The sequence below is a fragment of the Ruditapes philippinarum genome, unplaced genomic scaffold, assembly GCF_026571515.1.
Source record: "Ruditapes philippinarum isolate M1 unplaced genomic scaffold, ASM2657151v2 ctg332_1_1_1_1, whole genome shotgun sequence".
NCBI classification, from domain to species: domain Eukaryota; kingdom Metazoa; phylum Mollusca; class Bivalvia; order Venerida; family Veneridae; genus Ruditapes; species Ruditapes philippinarum.
Window position 1 is genome coordinate 137,167 of NW_026860802.1, and position 24,245 is coordinate 161,411.

General features: G+C 32.8%; 1 protein-coding gene across 6 annotated transcripts in view; it reads left to right on the plus strand.

The window, feature by feature from the left end:
- LOC132713433 (uncharacterized) overlaps window positions 1-24,002 on the plus strand; it is a 68,087-nt gene extending 44,085 nt beyond the window's left edge. For 4 of the 6 annotated variants that reach the window (XM_060696032.1, XM_060696035.1, XM_060696034.1 and 1 more), the window contains 20 exons: window positions 1,662-1,784; window positions 2,302-2,424; window positions 3,311-3,577; window positions 4,145-4,277; window positions 7,529-8,696; window positions 9,052-9,289; window positions 9,439-10,419; window positions 10,661-12,024; window positions 12,508-12,696; window positions 13,316-13,832; window positions 14,366-14,482; window positions 14,787-15,100; window positions 15,438-15,545; window positions 16,181-16,337; window positions 16,628-16,811; window positions 17,465-19,083; window positions 19,433-20,367; window positions 20,714-21,053; window positions 21,518-22,057; window positions 22,433-24,002. In XM_060696032.1, coding sequence (XP_060552015.1) covers window positions 1,662-1,784; window positions 2,302-2,424; window positions 3,311-3,577; window positions 4,145-4,277; window positions 7,529-8,696; window positions 9,052-9,289; window positions 9,439-10,419; window positions 10,661-12,024; window positions 12,508-12,696; window positions 13,316-13,832; window positions 14,366-14,482; window positions 14,787-15,100; window positions 15,438-15,545; window positions 16,181-16,337; window positions 16,628-16,811; window positions 17,465-19,083; window positions 19,433-20,367; window positions 20,714-21,053; window positions 21,518-22,057; window positions 22,433-22,716 — 9,701 coding nt within the window. In that variant the 3' untranslated portion in view covers window positions 22,717-24,002. The remainder of the gene's footprint in view (window positions 1-1,661; window positions 1,785-2,301; window positions 2,425-3,310; window positions 3,578-4,144; window positions 4,278-7,528; window positions 8,697-9,051; window positions 9,290-9,438; window positions 10,420-10,660; window positions 12,025-12,507; window positions 12,697-13,315; window positions 13,833-14,365; window positions 14,483-14,786; window positions 15,101-15,437; window positions 15,546-16,180; window positions 16,338-16,627; window positions 16,812-17,464; window positions 19,084-19,432; window positions 20,368-20,713; window positions 21,054-21,517; window positions 22,058-22,432) is intronic. The other 2 variants (XM_060696030.1, XM_060696031.1) reach the window with 2 other exon arrangements.
- The last annotated feature ends 243 nt before the right edge of the window (window positions 24,003-24,245 follow it).

Consider the following 24,245-nt stretch of genomic DNA (forward strand, 5'->3'; position numbering starts at 1 on the left):
AAATTATTATTTTTATTTTTCTGCAAAGATTACATCAATGTCACTTATCTAATTGATTAAAATAAACTAATTACAATTTTGCAATTACCCTTCTCTTTATTTTAAGGTTTCATAACCTGTGATCCTTTCTCAAAATTCACCATCATTTATTGATGAAATCATTTCTGTTAAAACTTTTGATTTTTTTCTTAAAAGTTTAGTAATTATATTAATTATCCATCACACATGTGTTATGCTATGTGTGAGGTATCATTGATATCTTATTTCCAATTATTCAAAACCAAGTATTTTATAAAAAAAAATAGTTGTTTGGGTACATGTGTTTACAGCTATATTGACAAAGGCATGTCTGTATTTCCGTGAGTGTGTTGGAATTAAATGGAACCAGTCTATTTTGTAGTAAGTCTTTGTATGTATTACACGTTTGTGATTTATAGTTTCTATTTTCCGCACGTTATGTTTCTAATAATACACTCGACTCTAGTGTCTTGTTTACAATTATATTTTATGATTACCTTTCTTTCGAAATTATCATTATTATTTTTCTGCACAGATTTCATCACTGTCACTTATCTATTTGATTAAGAAAAACAAATTACAATTTTGCAATTACCTTTCTCTTTATTCTTTAATTGTCACTTACATTGTACCTAATCCATGCTTACATAATATGTTAAGGGTATATAAAATGTAACTAATAAGCAACGATGATGTAGCTTATATCTTATATTGAAATATAGAACAATAATAGGTATCTTTTACAAGAAGTACAGTTTTCAAACTGAGGCGATATATTTTGTGAAAGCTGTTGTGGTACACAATTTAGAAATGTATAAATCTAATCGCTGGATGGTGCCGGATTATTCCGGGTTAAGAATTTTGTCCTTTCTTCTTTATAACATAATTCCGGGTTTTTTCAGATCTTATAGTTGTTAATATGTACATTTTGATTGACAATGATAATCATTCTCTGAAATATGATTTGTCTATGATTAATGTTATCACGTTAAAAGGTGAAGGCAATTGTTAGTTATTTATATATATATACTTAAATTTCATCTTTTAGATGAACGTTAAGCAATCTTTTACACGAAATAATCGTCGCCACCTGACACAAAAACTCGGCTCTCAGTTACATATAGTAACACATGCTTTTGACTTTGTCATAAACTTTGCATTCTGGTTCTGAATTGCCTTTTTTTAATTCATTTAAAGATTCTGTATGTTGATTGTAAGGATATAACATACTGAATTTTTTATACACGTTTTCAACACAATGTTTAAACATCCAAGAATTGCTTACAATTGTACATAATTTTTTTATAGAAAATTTGTTCAATACTTTATCAATTTTTTTATATATCCTCCCTTTATTTACATGAACTGTTACATTTGGTCCTATATTAGTAAGGTATGTTTTTATAACTTATCATATTAATAATTCTTCATTCAGCAGTATTAGGTTTATTATATAAGACCACAAAAGATTTGAGGTACAGGGACCTTAAAGGATGTTGCAATCCGAAATCTATACTCATTGAAACACAAATCCCGGAACTTACGTATAAAGATCATGCGGACTTTACTAAAAACGATTACTTTTCAAAGTATTTACAAACAGTGTATTAGATATAATTGTTGACTCATATTTATTATTACAGAATGTCCAGAAATTGACCTGTGCGAACAAAGACATTGCACACAAATTTCCGACACTGTCTGTGACAAATGTATAGATGACAACGTGTTCTACAAACGAACTCATTTAAACACAAAATGTGAAAGTATGTACTGTGCTAGTAAAATAATTATTTTGAATTTCATAGTATCTGATCCGCTCTCAAATAAAATCTTATTTAGTTCCGCCGATTGTTTTCTTGATTAAGGCGCATTTATTAATTAGCTACCCGCCTACCACGAAGGTATCAAATTAAAAGTTGCAATTACACCTTCAAATGGAAACATCCGCCGATATTATCAAATTCAACTTTTTCATATATAAAATGTGCCAGGGTATGTTGACGGTACCATTAATAAAACATAACCGGCCTAACAAAGTCGATCAAACTGAACCAGCTTCGGGATTCTTCGTAGTTTCCACATTTGATCATTATGATATTTATTGCGTGTCAAAACCCTTAAAATGGTTAGATGATGTTAGTTAATTGCAAATAACAAGACATTTGCATGTTATGTTTGCAAGATAGTAGAGAATACTTTAAAACGCTGATTTTGGCACTGATTTTATTGTACAAAAAACATGGATTTAATGTTGTGCATATCTTGGTTTTTCCCCTGTAGGAATGTGTTCATTTGACGACAATCCATGCTGGCCGGGCAGATGTTCTAACGAACTAACGACCAGCTGTTCATGTGCACCGGGATTCGTTCTTGCAAAAAATTCAAGTCAAACTATGTGCCAACGTAAGAACATTTCTAATTTTATTTTTTTTTCTTGATGTCTCAAATACAAATATATCAGTGACAGAATACATTAACAATATTTATACCCAGCAAATTAACATATAGGCCAAACACATTGATGCATGTTGATCTACAAATAAATAGTTTTGGACTTTACTTTCATTTTTTTAATCAGACTGTGTCTTTTAGGCAATAAGTCACACGATACGTAAGAGATGTAAAATGATTGCTTATTGAACAAACTTGTTTACAAGATTGTATATTATGTTTTTTATCTACAGAAGAAAAGAATGTATATTCATTTAGCACAGTCATGCAATTTAATAGATAGTTTAACATTGCTCGTATTTAAATGTAATCTTCTTTTGATCTTGTTTATGTTACGGCTTTCAATAAACGAACATCACGAACCGTTATGTACATTGATAGTTTCATTAAATGCAGATATAAAACAGTAAAATGTTTTTATCCGAACATAAACTTCCTTTTAGGGATTGATTGACTGCATGCATTCGTTATATCACTTTCTGCTGTTTGTGTTTAATCATTTTATTGGCTAACTTGTCGAAATGGTAATCTTAAGACTTGTTTCTGCATGGGTCCACACCAGGGGCAAGTCGTTTTTTTCTCGTGAGCAAGACCCTCATTTCTTAGTACTCGTTGGTTCCAGGAACGGATTTGAGAAGTTTTCAATAATATTATAGCTTCCAACACAACCGAATTTAAATAAATAATTATTTTATACATGACCGTTACATAATTGAAATTTGTGTTTTTTGTATTTATTTGTCCATGTATTTAGAACTACTACTAAGTTGCTAAAACGATGAAAACTAAATGTATAACGTTGAAATGTCTTGTAAAATATGTAATATTATTTTGCCAGTGAGTGCCTCTAATACGCCTTCAATCAATAATTGTCAAACGCGAGTGGGTGGGGTAAATGGTGAAGCTAAAAGAACGACGGCGGGAAAATGTCAGGATCTTAAGGATTTCTACGGCAATTTTCAACCAACAACTATATCTATTGACATGCAGTCCGATTTTATAATTGATGTCACAGCTTATGCAACAAAACGGCCAAAATTCATTAGCGAAGAAAAGTTTGGCATTTCTGACACCTCTATATACCTACAAAAAGAACAGATCGATGGTAAAGAAAGTTTGCATAATGATTATTTTTCATTTTTCATTCGTTATGACTTTTCGTGTTAAATATCAAGACTTAAAGCTGTTCATAACAGAACGTAGATCTATGAAATATAAAGTTCAATATTAAAGTGACATTGCTCATTTTTTATTTTCATGTTGAACGGAATTGACTTTTATTTCTATAAGATTTACTGTTATGATGTTGATTGACTAACAATTGATGCTGGGAATTTTTAAGATGAAATATGAAATATAAATCTGCTTAAAATAAAATAAGACTGTCCCATTCTTTTCAAAAATTGAATGTTACAGGTAATTTCCAATTTCTAATTACTTTTCGTTCTTGCGAAGTAAGTAAGTGTTATGAAATTTAAACAGAATTATGGCAATATGTAAACTTATTTTGACTTTCACCTGTTCACTCTCACTATATACATGTACCTTTGGATGGCCACAATGCCATTTTAATGTCATGTGTATAGTCTATTCCAGATAAACCGCCGCTAAAATATATTGCTTAAAAATGTTTTTTAAAGATTCTGTTTATACGTACTATTCCAAAATATAGGCAGGAAACGAACTATTGAAACACAAGTGCTTACATCTGATAGAAGTCACAGTGAAAATGTTAAAGAGACAGATGCTCATGAAAGCAATTTCACCTTGCCGCAACCAGAATACAAGCTTGCAAACGGTGAAAGGTAGGTATTTTATTAATTGTAAGATTTCATTGCTGACTTGTTAAGGTATCTCAAATTGCCTGAGTATATAGCGTTACTTTCGTTCCAAGATTGTACGGCAAAGGTGGTAATTTATGACTTAATAATGCCTAGATGTAGCAGCTGAGGTAAAACAGAAATTAAAAGGCATGTGATACAGTAACACAGATAAGAATATCATATAATTTATTTCCATTGTGCACGATCTTAGGATATGATAATGATAAGCGAATAAATTGGGGGTCAACAACATTGTTTATGAATAGTCTACCCATTAATTTGTTAAAATTTCAAAAGCAAATAACTTTTACTATAAGTCTTATCAATCTAGATTTTACCATTGCTATATGTTTTTTTTATTATTTTTATATTCATGGATTTCCATCCGTTCATACAGTATAAGGACAACGAAACCTTATGGGCACCGATATGAGTTAGCTTATTATCATTATTTTGAATTCCATTTTCAAATATTAGCAAATATTACCATCACTTTTTTAATTATTTTAAGTGTTACATCCACATTTAGCGTTTTGTCCAAATCTGAATAACCTTAGCATATCAAGAGGAATTGATCCTGCAAAATAAAGTGGGCTTTTTTGTTGTTTTTTTAATTGGTTACATTTTGCACCTAAACATTTCAAAAAGTGATTTTAAACAACAAGCGAGCATTGCTTTTATGAATACATGCATAAGGTGAAAGAAACTCCAATATTTACAAAAGAAAAAATGGAACATAGGTTTAGGATTTTTAAAATTCCAAATTTTATCAATTCATGTTAAATGTTAAATTCTGTTTAAGCCCGTGAGAGCATGGACGGTAACTTACACTTTCCAGTACCGTCCATGAACAGAATCAAACCAAGCCAGCAACATTTTCAATATTTTGTCTTTTTGGGTGTTCTTTAGCGGTTCTTTAGTTCTCTCTATTTCAACAACTAAGAGAGCGTCTTATCCCTAGGTCACAGTCATCTCATATAGTTATCAAGAAAATGTCAGAAGTAAACACATGATTCAAGATCTAGAATTTCGTTAAATACAAAGAATAACAATGTTTAATTAAATTTAGATATAGGCAAATAATATAAAACATTTTTGGCAGTGGCTAAAATTAAGAAGAAATTAGCGAGTTGTTTTTAAAATAGACATGTTCAATAAAGGTTACTCGATAAACAAATTGAAATGTTTATTATCCTATGTCTTTTCGAAGACAAACGAGGGATATAGAAATGAACTAAAACATATGTCGGTCTTTCAGTCATTCTGGCTGTCAAACTTCGTGTCTGATCAATAACTCGTTCTCTTAAAGATTTTGAAAAAATGGCATTAATGTTCACTAGAAAAGCGGCGTGTTATGCTCAACAACCTCACCCTAATCTCAAGCATCAAAGTCACACTTGAATTTTAAAGGTCAATATAAATGTTATGTTTCCACTGTATTTTATTATACATCTATTATTTATTGTTGCAGTTCCAGATCTAGCATTTATTTTGTCTTGCACCGAAAGTCCAGATTTAAAACTCACACTTCTAAAATCATACTATTGTGTGCTTTATGTATAACTTTCATGAAACGGATGATACTCTATTACAATTTCTTGTTTGCTGAATAGCGCATAGCAAGTTTTATGTTATAGCTATCATATCTGCGTATAAAATCACTTTACCAACGAAGCTATAGAAAATTACTAAATAACAAAATGGCTCACGGAAGTTATAAATACCAACAGAAGCATGATTTTTCTACGGGGTCATCTTTTAACCACATCCGTAAATTTCATACCTGTAAATTTCACCTTTAAGTGTTCACAATGCGAAAAAAGAATTGATGATTAATCAAAGATCATAATTATATCAACTTTACGTGCAAAAGTAACATTTAAATAGTTATTTTTGGGATAAAACATGAAAAGATAATTCATTCATGGTCACGTTCCAAAACAGAGGTTGGGAAGAATTCCGTATTTGATGCGCCGGAAAGTATTTCATTTCAATGTTGGTTAATATCTAGAGCATATGTTTAAATCAATATACTAGACTACATGTAATTATATATGGTGTAATTATCTAGTTAAAACTTTTATCTTTCAATGCCACACATTACGAGAGATATCTAAAACAATGCAGTTTATTTTTCATTTCTCTTATGATTAATACGATCCTGGATCCCGTGCGTCCTGTTTCCAGATTCCGTTATTGTCCTCTTCAGTCACGTTGTACTAACAGTAATTCGTATTAAATAATAACGTAGAATAATAAATGAATGTATAACCCGAAATGGGAAAAGGGACGTATTTTCGAAACTCAAATGTTAAATATGAACGTTTAAAAGCAACATTTCGATCTCTTTCAAGTATTTTATGTATATAAAGAGAATTTTAAAATATAAGTACGATTGAATATTTTCTGCTTTTATCCGCAGGCATGCTGCTTTAATAAATAGAGGATATTGAATGAGTGATGGGTCCATACTTCATTTATTTTGCGTTTGAATATAATCATATTCTGAGAACTAGAGCTTCTGTTTTATACAACGAGATAAATCAATTTAGTATTGAACTTACACAAATCCAAAATAAGAACGATAACTGTAAAAAGAGGCATTTTTTTCATTGACGCAGTTATATTAACGTGCTTTTACATCATTGTTAGTATATCGCTAATGGCGTTACACGTGTAACATCGTTTCTAAGAAATAGTGGTATTAAAAAGGGTAGGTTCAATACTGAATTTATAGAAAAAATCGGCTAAAGTATTTTCTGCGAGCATCTGGTTATCATTTATATCTTATTTAACTATTGCAATAAATTAAGTAATGGAGCTACACAAATGTCTTTTCTATTTAACACATACCTAAAATAGGAAATGTGTACAGTGCAAAATGAATCACATTTTCATTGACACGCATAAAGTATAACGCTACCATTTACGTCTTAACGCTATGTCGATAGAACGCAAATGACATCACGTCAAATATATACACGATCGTGCAATACCATTTAGATTACAGAGTCGTAAAACCGGAGAGGGTATGTGATAAATGATTTTATTACACTCCTGCGCATCAGTTTATGTGATAAAACAAATTTCACAAACTCTTTCTTCCAATTATACAAAGCCATTTTGTTTCGAATGACACAATAAAAAAGTTTTACAATTTTATGACTTTGTAAACGTATTGCACAAAAAAATCGATTTATATTAAAAATGAAATGTTATCGGTTGTTTTGAAGGCTCTGCATTCAGTTCGAGGCAAAAGGAGGTGGCTATGTAAAAAGAAAAGACTTTCGGGGTTTTATAACGATTAAAAATGCATTACCATACACAAAGACCTCAACGACAGAAACCATTTGCTACCGTTACGACGACTCAAGCCCGGAGCATTGCCTAGAGAAAAGAAACTGTATTGGTGGTGAAACTGAACCTTTGCAAATATCTAATCGTATAACAAGATCGCCAATTATACCCGTTACATTTTCTGGTTGGATGGATCCAATACCGAGAGGAGGAAACAGCTTGCATGCATCTCAGATAGAGTCATATGAAATAACTGTTAACGAAGTAAGTAATGGATTAGTTGATACAAAGAAAGTATATAGCACCAAAGTGAACGTCTCGGGATCAGTTTTGACAAAAGCGACTCTAAATCTAACGTCTGATACACCTAGACTTTATTCAATAACATTAGAAGTTAAAGATGTTGCGGACAACGTTCGACAAGCTCGACGTTTTGTATTATATGACAATACAACAAGCATCACTTCTAGGGCAGATAAACCATTCACCATAGTATCTGCTTCAATCGCTACAAATTATACCTGGCAGACTCACCACAATGATATTTGTCTCAACTGGAAAGATTATTTCTTTAACAAATATTACATGGTCAACCAACTCCTAGGGAAAATAAATCCTGATAGTCATGGACTAATAAAAGGAATTTATGAACAGAATAATGGAGTTTTACCTGTCTCAGGTACACCAAATGTTCATGGAATCACAGGGTTTAAATTTTCATGGGGCAGAGATGGTGTTATAACTTCGTCGGACACTATTGTTCCTAAATTCCTTCAGCAATCGTACTGCCATTCGTTTAACCTCAGAGATGGTCAGATATACAATGTGCGCATCGAAGCTATCGATATTGTTAATAATACACACGCTGAAAATCGAACAGTTTATATTGACAGATCTGTACCGCATATCAATAATATTTGGCTTATGAAAAATGGAGTAAAACGGTTATTTGTACATGACGGGACAGATCTTTCAAAGATGAACCTAACATTTGAAGCGCTTGATCCTCATAGTGGTCTATTGAATATTGAATGGACATTTGAAACCATGGATCCTAAACAGCAATTAGGCACAGGTGTGATCGGAGTTTCTCAGTTAGAGAAAGTAAGCTTTAATGTATTTGATGTTTTAAGATATTCTAATAAATGTTTTATAAGTTCTTATCGTTTAAGACAAAAAATGTAAGATATATTTACGGTTGCATCATGGTATTTCTGAATTATTGAAAAAAAATATCGGAATATTTTATAAGTTTTATCATACTACCCAGAAGTATTTTAACTAGTTACGTTAGCGGATACAGTATCATTCTGCATATATAGTCAAAACTTAATACTCTCGAATCTCTTCTATCAAAGATATAACAGCTATAAAGATATGCATCATATAACATATTTACTCACTGATTTTAACGTAGAGCAATTTCATTTCTAATTCTAAATGTCAATTTAATTTACAGGAGAGTTGTCCCAAAAACCTCACTGACAGTTGCTATTGTCCTGACATTGGAAAATGTGAAGATTTTAAGTACAGTATTCCACTGAACAAGCTAGTTCATGCTAACAAACATATAGGAAACCACAACCGTAACTATGTCTTCACTATCAAAGTAACAAACAATGCAAAGCTTTGGAACATAGAGCAGGTCGATATCTTAGTAGATGATTCTCCTCCAGAAATTGGAGTTGTATACGAAGGTAAGAAAGAAATTATAAGCTATTAAAGGATTTCATGATCAGAAATAAAAGTTGGTACATAAAAGCATGAATGAAAGTTAATGTTTGAAATTTGTTTATCAATTCAACTTGCCATGTCGTTGTGTTATGCTTAATTCTTCTCTTAATAGGTTCTGTTGGTACGCAGGATATTGACTATACAAGTGACGACAGCTTTATTGTCAGATGGCATGGTTTTATCGACCACGAGAGCGGCATCAAAGAATATCGTTTGGGCTTGGCTGATATATGTTTTGACAATTCAAACCAACTTCTCAATGACTCAGATTTAATATCAGAGTTCACTACTGTATTGCATACTGAAACTTCTATACGACTTAAGGCTAATTTCACTGGCAAGAAATATGTAAACCTGATTGCTATCAATAATGCACTTGAGCCTTCTAATGTAGCATGTTCAGATGGCATCACAAAAGATAATGTAGCACCATCTATTCGTAACATAAGCATTGAACATGGTAAATGGTCAGAGTCGATCACTTGTCTTCAGGGAAATGCTTGGTTACTAACTTCGGATTTAAGAAAAGAAAGGTTACCAGATAGCACTGAGTGTACAAAACGATGTGCAAATGACACTTTAGAATCAGCCATACTTGAGCTTTTGCCAAATGTCGCCGGGCCTCTAAACAATGACACAGACATTGGTGATTTCTTATGTAAAAAGCTTCCGAGACATACATACGATACAATAATATATTTACCAAATGACCGTATTGTTCTTAATTGGGATATTGCCAAGGGCTTAGCTCAAATTGAAGACTTTACTGTCGGATTAAGTCAGACGTCAGGACACTCATCAGCTTTAGACATTATGGACTTTGAACCTACGAACGGTAAACAGTTCTTCCATATGCATCATATAGGGGTTGGCTCGGGAGATTTGTTCTATATACATGTCAAAGCAATAAGTAAAGCACACAAAGAAGCAGTATCAGTGATAGGGCCTATCATGATAGATGAAACTCCACCATACTTTAAAGAGACACCTAGTGTAACAATCAGCGGCGATAAGCTTCTTGTCGGTTGGAAAGATGATTCTATTTTTGACTTAGAGCAAAATGAAAAGATCAATCAAATCTTTTTTCAGATAGGTATTGTTACTTTCATTGTTTCATTCTAGTTTTAGAACAGTTTATGTGCTTAATTTGAAAGTACTTTAAATGAAAACAAGGCGACGTTATGTACGAACTGCTCATTTAATTGATGTAATTATCTTTAAAAAAATACTGTGTAGGAGTCGTATAATTTTATTATATATAATGTAAACTTAATGTTCAATTCTAACTATATTTAATAGTCATACTATATTAAACTAATATCTCTATTTCCCAGTGCACGACGGGATTACTGTAACACCATTGCTTGAATGGCGTTTGGATGACGCAGAACTATGCTCTAGTTATCCAGGAGGTTGTTTCAGATATCCTCTTGAAAAGCTGCAAAGAATAGATACAGATAAAGGACTGCACTTCGCTGTTAGATTGTACGCATATAACAACGCCGGTCATTTTACTATCAACGAAACAGAATCTTTTCAAATTCCATCGCGATATCCTCCAGGTCAAGCTGTTGTTAAAGATATAGATCCTGCAAGAACTGCTAGCAGTTTAAATGGGAATTACCGAGACGTCGATGTTCATTTTAAACCTAACACAATATGTTCTCAATGGATCGGTTTTAAACACCATGAACAAATACATATAGAGATCGGAATTGGAACAGATTGGACACAAGCAAATGTCATTCCATTTCAATACACAAACAATTCAAAAATGTCGTGCATCAGTTCGCCAGATATACATTTTGATACCAAGTACTTCGTTCTCCTTCGTGCATCTTGTTCTGGGGGAAACACTACGTCTACGTCCAATGGCTTAACAGTATTGAATAAAACTGATTTATTAAATAACATTAACATCAAGATTGGACATACTTTCACAAATATTAGTACAAGGTCTTTTGTAAATGGATCCTCACAAGAAATTTGTTTTACAGGTGATTCTGACATTGGTGCAAGATATGAGCTTTATTTATATAATGCTTCTTTTGACCTAAATATAACTTCTAACGACATTTTTGAATATAGCAAAATGTATGACAGAAGTAATAAAAGATTAAAACTTGAAATTATACCCTTCATCAAACGTCCTTGCATGATGATTAGTTCCGACATAAGTAATACAGTATTTGCAGAGCTTCGTAAAAAAGAGTACGACGTTGTGAATGGAAATCGGTATCTTTATGTCAGTTGGAGTTACAAAGCGTCAGAACTGTTACAGAATTTACAGTTCAAAGTTGCATTAGCCTCATTCCTTGATTCTAAAATGATTCGCATGTCTAGCTGGCAAAGGTCATCAGGCCACACAACTCACGTGTTTGCTCAAAAGCATATTTTCAATTTGGGAAATACATATGCCGTTGCTCTGATGTCGTGTACTAATGTCTTCTGCTTAAACTACACACTGTCGCGCCATTTTAAAATTGAACGCAACATTAAACCAGAGAAAATAGAATATGCAGCCCTAACCGTTGAAGGCAACAACAAATGCATCGCTACAAATATATCTTGGAGAAAATTCGAATCTATGAGTGAGATTACCATATATCAATGGTCATTGAGCCGAGACAAAGCTGCAAATGATGTGTTGACGGAATGGAAGGTCATCAAATCAGCCACTGCAGTAAATAGCTACAAGGTTATTTTTGTGAATTTCCGTAAACACAATTATGATAAATATAACGACAAATACATTTGATATCAGTGATCTCATTTATGTAAAACCACAATGATGCAGACAATATGTTTTGAAAAAAAGTCTAACATGCATTTTCAGCAATGGAAAGCAAGTGTAAATTCAAGGGCCAAAGATTTCATATTTTAGAATAATATTGCATTATCAAGCCCGTTCTAGTTATTTTCTATATCTGTATGTATGTTTGAATAAAACAAAACGCATCAATTTAAATAATTTTAGTAAGTATGTTATTTATCGACGTAAGAGTATACCAATGAATATTATAAGTCAGTGATCGGGAACGTGAAAGATGAACTTTACAATATTTTATATACTCGATCAAAGCAAGTCTGCTGTTGTTTTCTAAATTGTTTTTTTATTGCTCTTGACTGTAAGAATTGTTATCAATAAATACAGTTCTCACAATTGTCTTTATTTTTACAGGTTGAAGAGTGTGTACTTTTACCTGTGCACGGACACACTACTTTATTCGCTTGCATAAGGGCATATTCAACAGCCGGTAACGTTGCAATAGAATGTACAAAAGCTTCAACTATCATGAAATCCGTGTACGATATAGACACTGTTTACGATATGGATATAGGTTCAAACTCATGGCAAATGATTAAAGAGGTACAATGCTTTTGTCGTAATTTTTATGGGGGCTAAGTTCTCTTTTTTAAATACTATTGTAGTTGATGTGTTTTGAAATGCGACATTTCATTTCTTACTTCATTGAATTTTTTATTCATTTGAAATTGTTATTTTAAACCAAGACTCTGTACATTGTTCCAATTTAGCTTTTATACTGAAGTGACCAAAATGAGACATTTTTAGAATATTTTAAAAGCGGGAAATACTATTCAAAAGACCAGAACCTTTATATACAACATGGTTTTATGTAGGTAACACGGATAGTTTTGCCTATATATGTGTCATGATTTCGTATTAATAAGCTTAAGACATATTTTAAGATTTTTCAGTTTGGTCTCTCTTTGTTTTCCTTTACTAAAAAACATGATAACAAAAATAACATATAGCTTGCAAGTTATTAAAGTATAGGAGAACTCCGGAAGAGGTAACAAAGTAAATTAATCAGATATTTACTTGACATAGCACTGGGGCAATATTTGTAATAATTGATGTAAAGTGACAATTTACGTCTTATAAACTTGTTCACATCCAATATATTCAAAATAATAAGGATATTTATCACAGTTTTAATTTTATTATTGTGTATCATATTTTCAAGATGCTTCATAGTTCAAACTTAGGAAGTAAGATGTCACTCCTGCATGACAGGGAGGTAGATTTTGGAACATCTGAAACTCTCATTGCTGGCGTATTGATGCATGCCACAGATCGTAATGTCACGTGGTTTTTAAAGAGAACACCAGAATTAGCTAAATCGATAGACTGCGATAAAGACAAGGACTGCGTCCATTCTGCAATAAGTGATAACGGATTTATGCCATTTGACATGAATCTACTCAAACGGAACGAGGTTTTCTATATTTGTGCATATTCAAACATGACTTTAGTGCCTAGGGAGTCATTTGAAGATATACTCCCTGAAATCAAGTCATGCAGTAACGGCTTCATAATTGACGATGTTTCACCTACGTTGGGAAAAGTTTTTGTGAAAAACTTTGGTGGGTACCTGACAGAATCATCAAAAATAGATATATATTGGAAGGGGTTTGATGACAATACCGACGTGAACAAACTTGGATATAGAGACAGAATAAAGTATTATTCCTATTCAATAGGTATGTTTACACATTACATAGACAATTTCGTTTCTTCATTTTTATGCCCCCACAATGTGGGAGCATATAGCGTTGCACTTGTCCGTCCGTCCGTCCGTCAGTCCGTCAGTCCGTACGTCCCGAAATCTTGTGAACGCAACTCCTCTTAAACCGGATGTCAGATTTTGCTTAAACTTCCAGGGATTAACAACCTTAATGTGTAGATGGTAGTAAAGGAAGGAATTTTTGCTGCGAACAAATTTAACAGAATTATGGCTCTTTGTTGATTTTTAGTTTCAACTTGTGGCACATGTAGTCCAAAAAATATTTGAACTAGAGTCAAAAGATTGACAGAACAGTGGCGTGTGGGGGCATCAGTGTCCTATGGACACATTTCTAGTTGCAGTTTGTTTTGCATGTTTATTTGTTTCATATACGGTTCAAAAGTATTTTTGTTTTATTGCGATTTTCAGAAAAAGTGAAATTTATGATTTATGTAGATACGATACAAAAACAGGAAATCCTAAGTTTTGGGTACTTTTTGGTCGTTTCAGGGAATCGACCGAGCGGCACAGAAGTAAAAAATGAAACTGTCATTGGAAATACACACAGTATTGTTGAACACAATGTGACTTTTACGGATGGGACGGATGTATATGTAACTATAACAGGTATTTAACGTAAATTCTAAGAATTCTAAAAAAGTATAAAATAAATATCATTACTGTCGTATTATTATCTGATCACTAACGGACTAATTGCTAATTTCTATAACGTTTGTGTGGATTTTAAATGCCCTTTGCACTCTCACATTTCTGTATATATTCACCTAGCAGTATGTTCACAGATTAACTCACTTGCTAACCTTTTATAATAAATCACATGAGTCTTGAGGCGTGTAGTAGAAAAAAATTTAAATGTATTCCCATGATAATCTGTATCTATCAGTAATGAAGCATTGCTTAATTGATTCAGTGACAGACCAAGCCGGACTTTCAAGCTCTGTTTCATCAATGCCGCTAGTTGTCGATACATCACCTCCTGAAACTGGCGCTATAATCATAGAAAGTGTTTTGGATCGTTTGCCTTACCTAAGGTCTCCAAAATGTAAAATAAGTCTGACGGGGTTTAAAGATCATCAAAGTGGAATTAAAAACTTTGAAGTCGGTGTCGGATCAGATGACGGATTTGAAAACATTTTGACAGGACTAACATACGATACAGATCATTTTGAAGTAACTCTTCCAGCAATCGTGGAAGATGGTCGTAAAAATTATATCTCTGTGAAGGTTTGTTCACTCTTGGACATAATAAATTTTAACTTGGTAGAACAAAAAGTGATTAACCTTAATCACCAAGCCCGCGTGCATTTCAGTTAATATTTAAAAAAAATCTGAAATGGCATCTTGGACAAATTCAGTGAAGAATCATAAAACAAAAGTTATTGCTACATATGATACAGGAAAATATTTTTCATAATTATTTTATAATATGTAATGACTCTGTTAACGGTTTCTGTTAAGATACCAAAAATTTTATGTAAAGAAAATTGTATAAAATTATAAAATCAAACTTCAAGGTATGATGGTTTTTCATTTTCATTCACCTTATCTTATTCCAATACAGGCTGTTAACAGAGCAGGATTATTATCGGATATTGTGTCAGTACCGTTCGTTCTGGACAAGTCTCCACCAACGGGCGGACATGTTATTGACGGAGATAGGACGCTTAATGTAAGTAAATTAATATTTCGTATGCTTTAATTTTGCGTTTCTTTCCTGATTTAAAGTTTCGTGCAAAGTTTATTTATTGCCATTATATTCTATCATCTTCGGCTAGGTCTTACAGCTGTTTTATAACGTTTGACATATGTGCATTTAAACTAGTAATGTTATTTATATGTCTGTATCTTAATTAATTATAATACGTCCTGAACGCAAAATTGATAGAAAATAAGTTTAACGAATTCGAATGCCCAAATTGTTTGATGATCGTTTTATCATGTTTGTATTGAGATTAACAAAATGTCACAAAATAGAATTTACTATTCGGAAAGAATTTGGTGAATAATCATTTGTATTCTATTAACAATCACATCATTGGCCCTCAATTGTTTAACAGTATACCTATTTTATCAAACAGTATATGAAAGTAAACGAGAGGTATAAATATACATTTTAGTACACAGGTGTTATAAAATAGAATATAATATTACGTTGATAACATGCGCTGTCATAATTATGATATGATTCAATAGGTACATCATTAAGTCTGCATTTTTATAATTAATTTGAATAAATAACTATAACGATACTATTCAGTAATTATAACTATAGTTTTTTATTCTAATCATCTACTTATTGTTTAGAAGGATCAAGATTATCAAGCATCTTTGAGTTATATACAAGGACACTGGTATGGATTTGTCGATCCACAAAGTGGTATTAGATACTACCGCGTAGGTCTCGGTAGCAGACCACTTATTGATGACATTGAAAACATGGTTAATGTTGGTCTTCAAACAGGTACAATTGATCTTTGTCAAAGTATAAGAGACTTTCTTTTTTAGCCTTTAAAGTAATGTGAACCTATTTGAAAATGGATCGGATATTAGTATACCTTAAATGTTAATTTTCTTAACTACAACGTAATTTAATTGTGTTCGAGTGTATTTAACATGTAAAATGTGTTCCATATAATTTGACAGCTTTTTGATGAAACCGTATGTGATTAAAACACTTGAACGTGCCACAGAGTTTTTTATTTTCATTTCCGACTATTGAACAATTAAACAATGACTTAATTGTGATTACAGATAAAACTTGGAATGGAACATACCGCGTCGGTGTCAAGTATTTCATAACTGTTGAAGCATGTAATGGCGCAGAGGCATGTCGTACAATATCTTCGGATGGTTTGATGCTGGACAACTCTCCTCCAATCAGTGGAACAGTAAGAGTTGGATCTGGTTCTCAACATAGGAAATATTTACCACATGGGTAAACAAATGCTTATTTTTGTGCGCCGAACATTTTGGGGACGTATTATGGTATATCTTTCTGTAGACAAATTTTTTCCGCAACATAACTTTAGGATATTAGTGATTATGTTTATATTTGGCATGTAAGTATGTTTAATTAAAACACAAGTCATATTCGATTTTCACTTCCATAAACTTATTATTGATAGTTTTATGCCCCCTTTTAATCATATCTTCTATTTCATATTTATTTGCAAGAATGTATTATCAAAACAAAATAAAGTTTGCCCTTCTCTTTAATTAACTAACTACCACCTTCTGGATTTAATTGATTTATTATAATCAAACTGAAATCAACAATTAACTTAAAATACGCATTAAATTAGACTGTATATTTTCATGTGTGTTTTATTGAAAACTTATCCTCTAAGCCATTTCTAACTTTCTTTGTTGGACATTTTTGTCCATGTGTCCATGGTACCTTTTTGTAAATTTGTTATCGGCTGTATATTGCCCCGCCTATGAGGAGTTCTTGTTTAAATATATATCATAAAAATCAATCCAGTTTAAAAATATGTTTGTTACAAAACTAACAAAGTAAATGTAACTTTTTATGGCATTCAAATGTCTATAATAGAACAGTTTCAAAGATAATTATCTTTTTTTTTTCAGAGGAACAATTCATATACAGTATGCAGGATTTGAAGACCCACAGTCAGGTATAGAACACTATGAAACATGCATCGGAACCAACACTAAACTTTGTGATATTTTACCATTTTCGTCAAGTCTCCTTGAGTCAAGCATTATAAAAACGGGTCTAAACTTGACGAATGGTATCAGGTATTATTGTACAGTTAAAGCTGTGAATAAAGTAGGTATGCAGGTTGCAATATCCTCGGATGCATTTGAAATTGATACAACAGCTCCAGTTTTAGTAGAGAAACCTACCTTTTTACATCTTTATAATTCGTCAGTAGGTATAAAGGCACAATGGGACAAGTCTATTCTTCATGTATCATGGAAATTTGAAGATTCTGAGAGTAAAATTGCTAGTCATATAGTGTCTTTGAAAACGCACCATGAAGGTCATACACCATTAAAACATCTTCATGTCGGTAACGTCGACGGACTGACAATAAACTTAAATGCAGAGAGTTGGCTTCATAACGGAGATGTATACTACATCGTCGTAGAAAGTTGTAATGTAGCCGGACTCTGTTCTTTTGCGAGATCTGATAATATCTTGATCGATTCAACACCTCCTCATCAAGGAGGATTCAAACCACCCATGATCTGGCAGAATTTCATTGATTTAAATAACAGAACAAAATCTAGGCTATCTCTTACGTGGTATGGCTTCAGTGATGCAGAATCCTCCATTGACTTCTTTTTCTTGAAAGTAAGTAAAAGTTACACTGGAAATGAATTATCACAAGGGGATCTAGCAATAAAAGCGAACGATAGTAAAGATTGTCATGTTGAAATTCTTCTAAATGAACATGTAAGTCAAGACGATCTTCTCATATTGACATTATGGGCTAATAATACTGCAGGACTTAATAGTACAATGGCAAGGATTACTGTCACTGCATTGCTGACCGAAAGCGGTGTCTTTAATTCATCTGGTATCCTTGAAATTCAGAAACACTCGTGTGACGTGCATTTTTGTAATAAAGACTGTACTTGCGCAGTCATTGGACAACAATGTGTCCAAGTGCACTTAAATGAAACGTGCAACGTGCTCAGTGATTCAGACGTCACCAGGCTCAAATTACCAAAAGTAAACGTTTTCGGCGGTTTGCCTGTACATCCTTTGAATATGACTGTTTCCTCTGCTTGCCTCTCTGGACACTGGCTTGCACAAGAAAACGAATATTTAATTCAACGATACGAGTGGAGCATGGGAATTAAAGATCAGCCTGTAGGTGAAGGAATATTTGATCTTAAATCAGAAAGGCCATGGAACGATGTTGGTAAGAACAAGCAATCTATTTATTGTTTGCCGATTACAAGCGGATTACAGCATGACACGGGTTATATCATTTATGTTCGAGCCTGGTATTCCAAAAATATGTATGCAACATTCACATCTGATCCATTATATGTCGACCAGACACCGCCACATGTGACAAAAGGAAAGGTCATAAAAGATTCAGATAGTACTTGTCTGTCTGATTACGACATAATTGACTGGATGGATCATGTTTCGGCCTGCTGGAATGGGGTATTTTCTGAAGGGAAGGGACAAGTATCATATTACACCGTTTCGCTTGGGACGTCTATTAATGGTTTGTAATGGTCTTATTTTAATCTCACACGATTACAACTTGCTTAAGATGCTATTGTGATAGAATTAATTTTAAGTTTTTTATTAACATTGTCACCACGCCTCAGATGTAAATGTGCCGTATGAACACATCTGCATGTGTTTGTATTGATATTGAACAATGCTTAAGCCGAAGCTAGGGCGTGAACAAGTCTTAGTTAAAATAGAAAATGAAATAAAAAAATAAATATTATTATTTGGTAGTCAATTAAAACTGTATTAATTTCATGAGTAACATTAGTATAAGACGAACGAAAGTTAAATCTTACTTTTTGTATCCTTTGTAAAATGTTATATTGTTTTTATTTCAGGAAGCGATATTCAACAAATAATAAACGTTGGCCTCAGTACGAATTTGACTCTAACAAACTTAAAATTATCTCATGGAACGAAATATTTCTTTACCGTTAACGCATATAACAACCTTGGCCTTCACATATCAGTCTCCTCGGACGGGTTTTTGGTTGATATGGACCAACCTGTCGATGGAATCGTGTTTAATACAGACAAACATTTGAACACTGACTATCAATCATTAAACACATCTTTTAGTATATCTTGGCATGGCTTTGTGGACAGATACAGCGGCATCCGTTCATATCATGTCGCCCTTGTCACAGACCTTGTTTTGGATTATACAAATATTTCATTTACAAACGTAGGACTTCTGACAAAGTATATATTTAGAGATATTAAATTAGAGCATGGTAAACGATACAAAGGTCTTGTCAAAGCATATGATAATGCTGGCCATGTAAGTCATGTTTCTGAATCTGATCCAAAGCTGATCGATGTTACAAAACCATCACTTAAAACCTGTGAGGGTTTTGAGACTGCGTTTGTTAATCACACTTCTCTTGAAAATGGGTTCTCTGTTGAAATTATTTCCGATCTCTCGGCAAATGATTATTATATAATATCTGGCATGTTAACCAACTTTTCTATTGCATTGATGCCCGTTTTAACGATTGGCAGACATAGAACTCATTTACCAGTGACAATAAATCACAATAGAACAGCTGAGTTTCAGTATAGCTTCATGTCAACACTCACAGGCATGACGAACATGCGGATTGATTCTCTGGAACTTGATACTACAATAAAACCTCCAGGAATAAAGATTTCAAAATGTCTGAAATTAAAAACTGCGCAGAATGATGTCAATGTAATCCAAATAAAGCAGATGGGAAAGTCACAACTGGCTGTGAATTTCCTGATTACGGACGAGGAAAGTTCTCTTCATAAAGTACGTACTGTGTTATAGTTTAGCATATTTAAAATGTAAGCGATATAAAATTAATTATAAGTTTTATAATTGTCATCATTTTACTTGATATACCATTGATTAAAAAGTTATCACTAAAAGAATATCACTATGAAGATTTTTTTTATATTTTGAAATTGATGATTAGCGGTGACATTCATTAAGCAATCAGAATCGTTTGTAAATATGATGTCAGTTTATTGGGTACCATTTAAAATATCGATGATTCGTTGTCGATATAAAACAAACAGTAGAAAATATATGTCTGTTATTATTCAGTCTAGACATTTGACGTTTTCAATATTTTTTGAATTTTCTATTTTGTTAGGTTTTTCTTGGTGTTGGAACTACTTCAGACGGGTTTCAAGTACGCCCTTTGTTACCATTTCTTGAAGGTGCCTCTAGTGTCATTGATGTTGAAATTGAACACAACGCACTCGTGTATGCCACAGTAGTTGCCGAAAATAATGCAGGTCTCAGAGCTGTATTTAAAGGGGGACCAATCAAGTATGATAATACACCACCAGTTATAACGGATTTGAAGACAAGTATTATAGAAAATAACAATCACAAAGAAAGCAATGGAACTGATGATTCACTTGATATTGTCGTAAACTGGAACGTTATGGACCATGAAAGTGGAGTGAAATATTGTGTTTGTTGGCTAGGTAGGGCAAAGTTCCAATTTATTTATACAAATTGTATGAAGGCCGTCTACTTTCCTTTATTTTACTATTCGATCATTGCAAGTATTTATGAAATTTCAGGCATATATTTTACTTAATCATAATGTTCACACACGATCATTGCTTTCATACTGATGTGTACATTTGTAAATACAATGTAACCACTGCATGCAGACCAACTCTCCATACAGCAATAACCATTTCACAGTATCAGTTCTTCTTAAAACATAAAACATTAAAGTTCGCCTAAGCAAAAGCTAGAACAAAACCAAAAAATCGTTTTCTTCCAAAAACAATTAACGTGCTTCATTCTTTGCTCATAAAATAAGCACCTTTTTAATCAAATATGCTGTTCTAAATTGTTACAACACAACATATGTCTAGAGTTTGTTTCTTTATATTAGAAAATGACATACAAATTTAGTTATCTTTTTTCGTTTTTGCAGGCAAAGCACCCAGTGAATCGGACATTTCTGTAATGCATCTTTCCGACTCCAAGCAATCTTGTACCTTCGATCAACTTAACCTTGAACATGGCGACAATGTTTATGTCTCTGTTAAATGTATCAATAATGTTGAACTAGGATCTGATATCGTATCTGACAAAATTGTTATTTCATCGAAAGCACCGGACGTTTCACAAGCAATAGTTCGTGTAATATCTCCTTTCCACGACGTATCAATTAAACAATACCAGGAAGTTAATGTAACATATATTGTTGCTGACGGAACGTGTATTAGACTTGAATGGGACGGATTCCAGGATCAGTCAGGCTTGACAAATTATGAATACCGTATAACATTCCATAATGATACAGTTATTGACTGGAAAGATTCTGGCAGAAGTAAGGCGGTAGATATTAAAGGTCTATCGCTCGACACTGGAGAATTATACAAAGGCGAAGTAAGGGCAGTTAACTCCGGCAACCATGTCAGTGATCCTGTATTTGTAGGATTCATAGTCCAAAGAGAGCCTTCAGTAACAGGTTTAAATCTATTTTATAAGATTAAATGATTTTAAAGGCTAGTATAGGTTTAAAAAAATTGACAATGTAAGATAAAATGCAAGAAATTTCTTTTTGAATGGACTTCAAAGAAATAATTTCTTTCTGGTGCATGATTTATAACTTTTGAGATTTGCAAAAAAAAAACAGAGATAATTATAGCTCTAATTAAAAAAAAATAGAAAGGCTTTCCTGTTGTTATTTTTCTCCATGATTTAGAAAGAGCAAAATGTATAACATCAGACATATTTTGTATAGGCCTGTATGTAGTCAATGTTGTATGTTTCAAGTCAGATTTGTGATCGTTAAAGTGTATATTTGTAATTCTAACAACAAACTTGCTTTATTTCATTTCAGGGAAACCTGTAATGTTTGTTTTTGACGATGGAAAACTGAAAATTGATTGGAGTAAAGTTTTTCTCCTCGATGAAAACGTTGACGTTACATATGACGTCACAGTAGGAACGCGCCATGGGTTTTCAGATGTTCTTGAGATGCATAATTCTGACAGAAGCTATTGTGAAATCGTCGTGCCTGAGTTGACGATCGTCACGCCCAAGATTAACGAACTTTATGTCTCTATAACTTGTATGTTTTCTACTGGACTATTTCATGTCTACGACGCAAACTATAAAATCTAACATTGAGTTTCAGTAAAGCACTGGAGGGAAAAGTGTTTAAGTGGATAGTTCTTCTACTTGGTCAGAGGGACAAATGTTATGTTACATATCATGTACCATTGTATGATCAATATAATTAATAAATGTACAGAATAATTAGTTTATACATAGATAGCTATTTCTGACTTTATAGATATTTAATGATTTTTCACAAGGTAAAAAAGATTTGTTTTCATGTTGATCTATGTCTTTCCTTAGAGTAATGTTATTCTTCCACTGATTCAGACATGAATTAAATCTAGATTTACCTTATTTCATCAATAAGCCATGTCAAGATTTTACTCAAAATCAGGGCAAAGTGAAACACTCACTGAAACTAACACTCACTAATAACAATTACTCTTCCACTCGATTGCGAAATGATATCGTGGTAAAAACGATAGCTACTTTCGTACACGGGTAAAAATATTTTACAGGAGGTCTATATTGTGTTTTACTAAGATAGTAAATTTTTACAAGATTTGAAAATCATTCAAAACAAGAAATCATGTAGTGAAATTCCTTATTTGAATTTGATCAGCTATAGTTTATATACACTTGAGATCAAGGCTGACATGTGAATTATAGAGTGAAGTACTTTATCAGTGAACTGTCATAAGTTCAGATGACAAAAGGGTGTATAGGGCAAACTGAAACACTGCTCTTGGCCACGACATACTAATTTTAAAATTGTTTTCAAATTAAAAATGACTAGATTTACATTATTGATATTAGTCAATTCCGCGTCGCCGTTAATATTCATACACGAATTCGCGATGCGCGAAAGAAAAAAACCCCGAATGAAAAGTACAAAGCACATATCATAACAAAAAAGAACAATTGACGAAAAAATAGAGAGGAAACCGTTCAAGCTGGACAGCAGGAACTTATTATCCGGTGAAGTAGTTTATTATGGAATTATGTAATTGAATGTCATTATATTTCAGTTTGGAGATTTTGTCTCTATTATACTTACTGTTTAGCTTTGGCTTTGCCCCACGCATTGTTTCACTTTGACTCGCAACACTCCACACATATTTTTCTCGCCCAGTTTGAAGAATCAACATCAAAGTGTCTCACGCAAAAAAAATCAAAATCGAGCCGGTCATATCAAAACTCGAAAAGGTGTTTCACTTTGCTCAGTCTACCCTAAAATTCATGCTCACGTAAATAGCTCTAATTTTAGAAACTTGTTTTGTTTACTTGATTCTTGTTAATTTTAATATATGTTTGATTTATATTCAATTAAATGTTTTTATCAAACTTGAGTACTGATATTTCTTTTTCAAATGTTACTGGATGGTCAACAGCACTGATGTTCGTTATCTCTAAAGCCAGGATTTTAGTTCTTCGTGATAAATTATAGCGCGAGATTATTATTGTGAGAAAACGAATGTCAAATACCGTACATTTATACTCAAATAATACTGAGTAAAAAGACGGTGGTGGATAAATCCTTACATCCGCCATTTGACCTTTATCAATGCAAAGCGTCAACTCATTTATTGTGT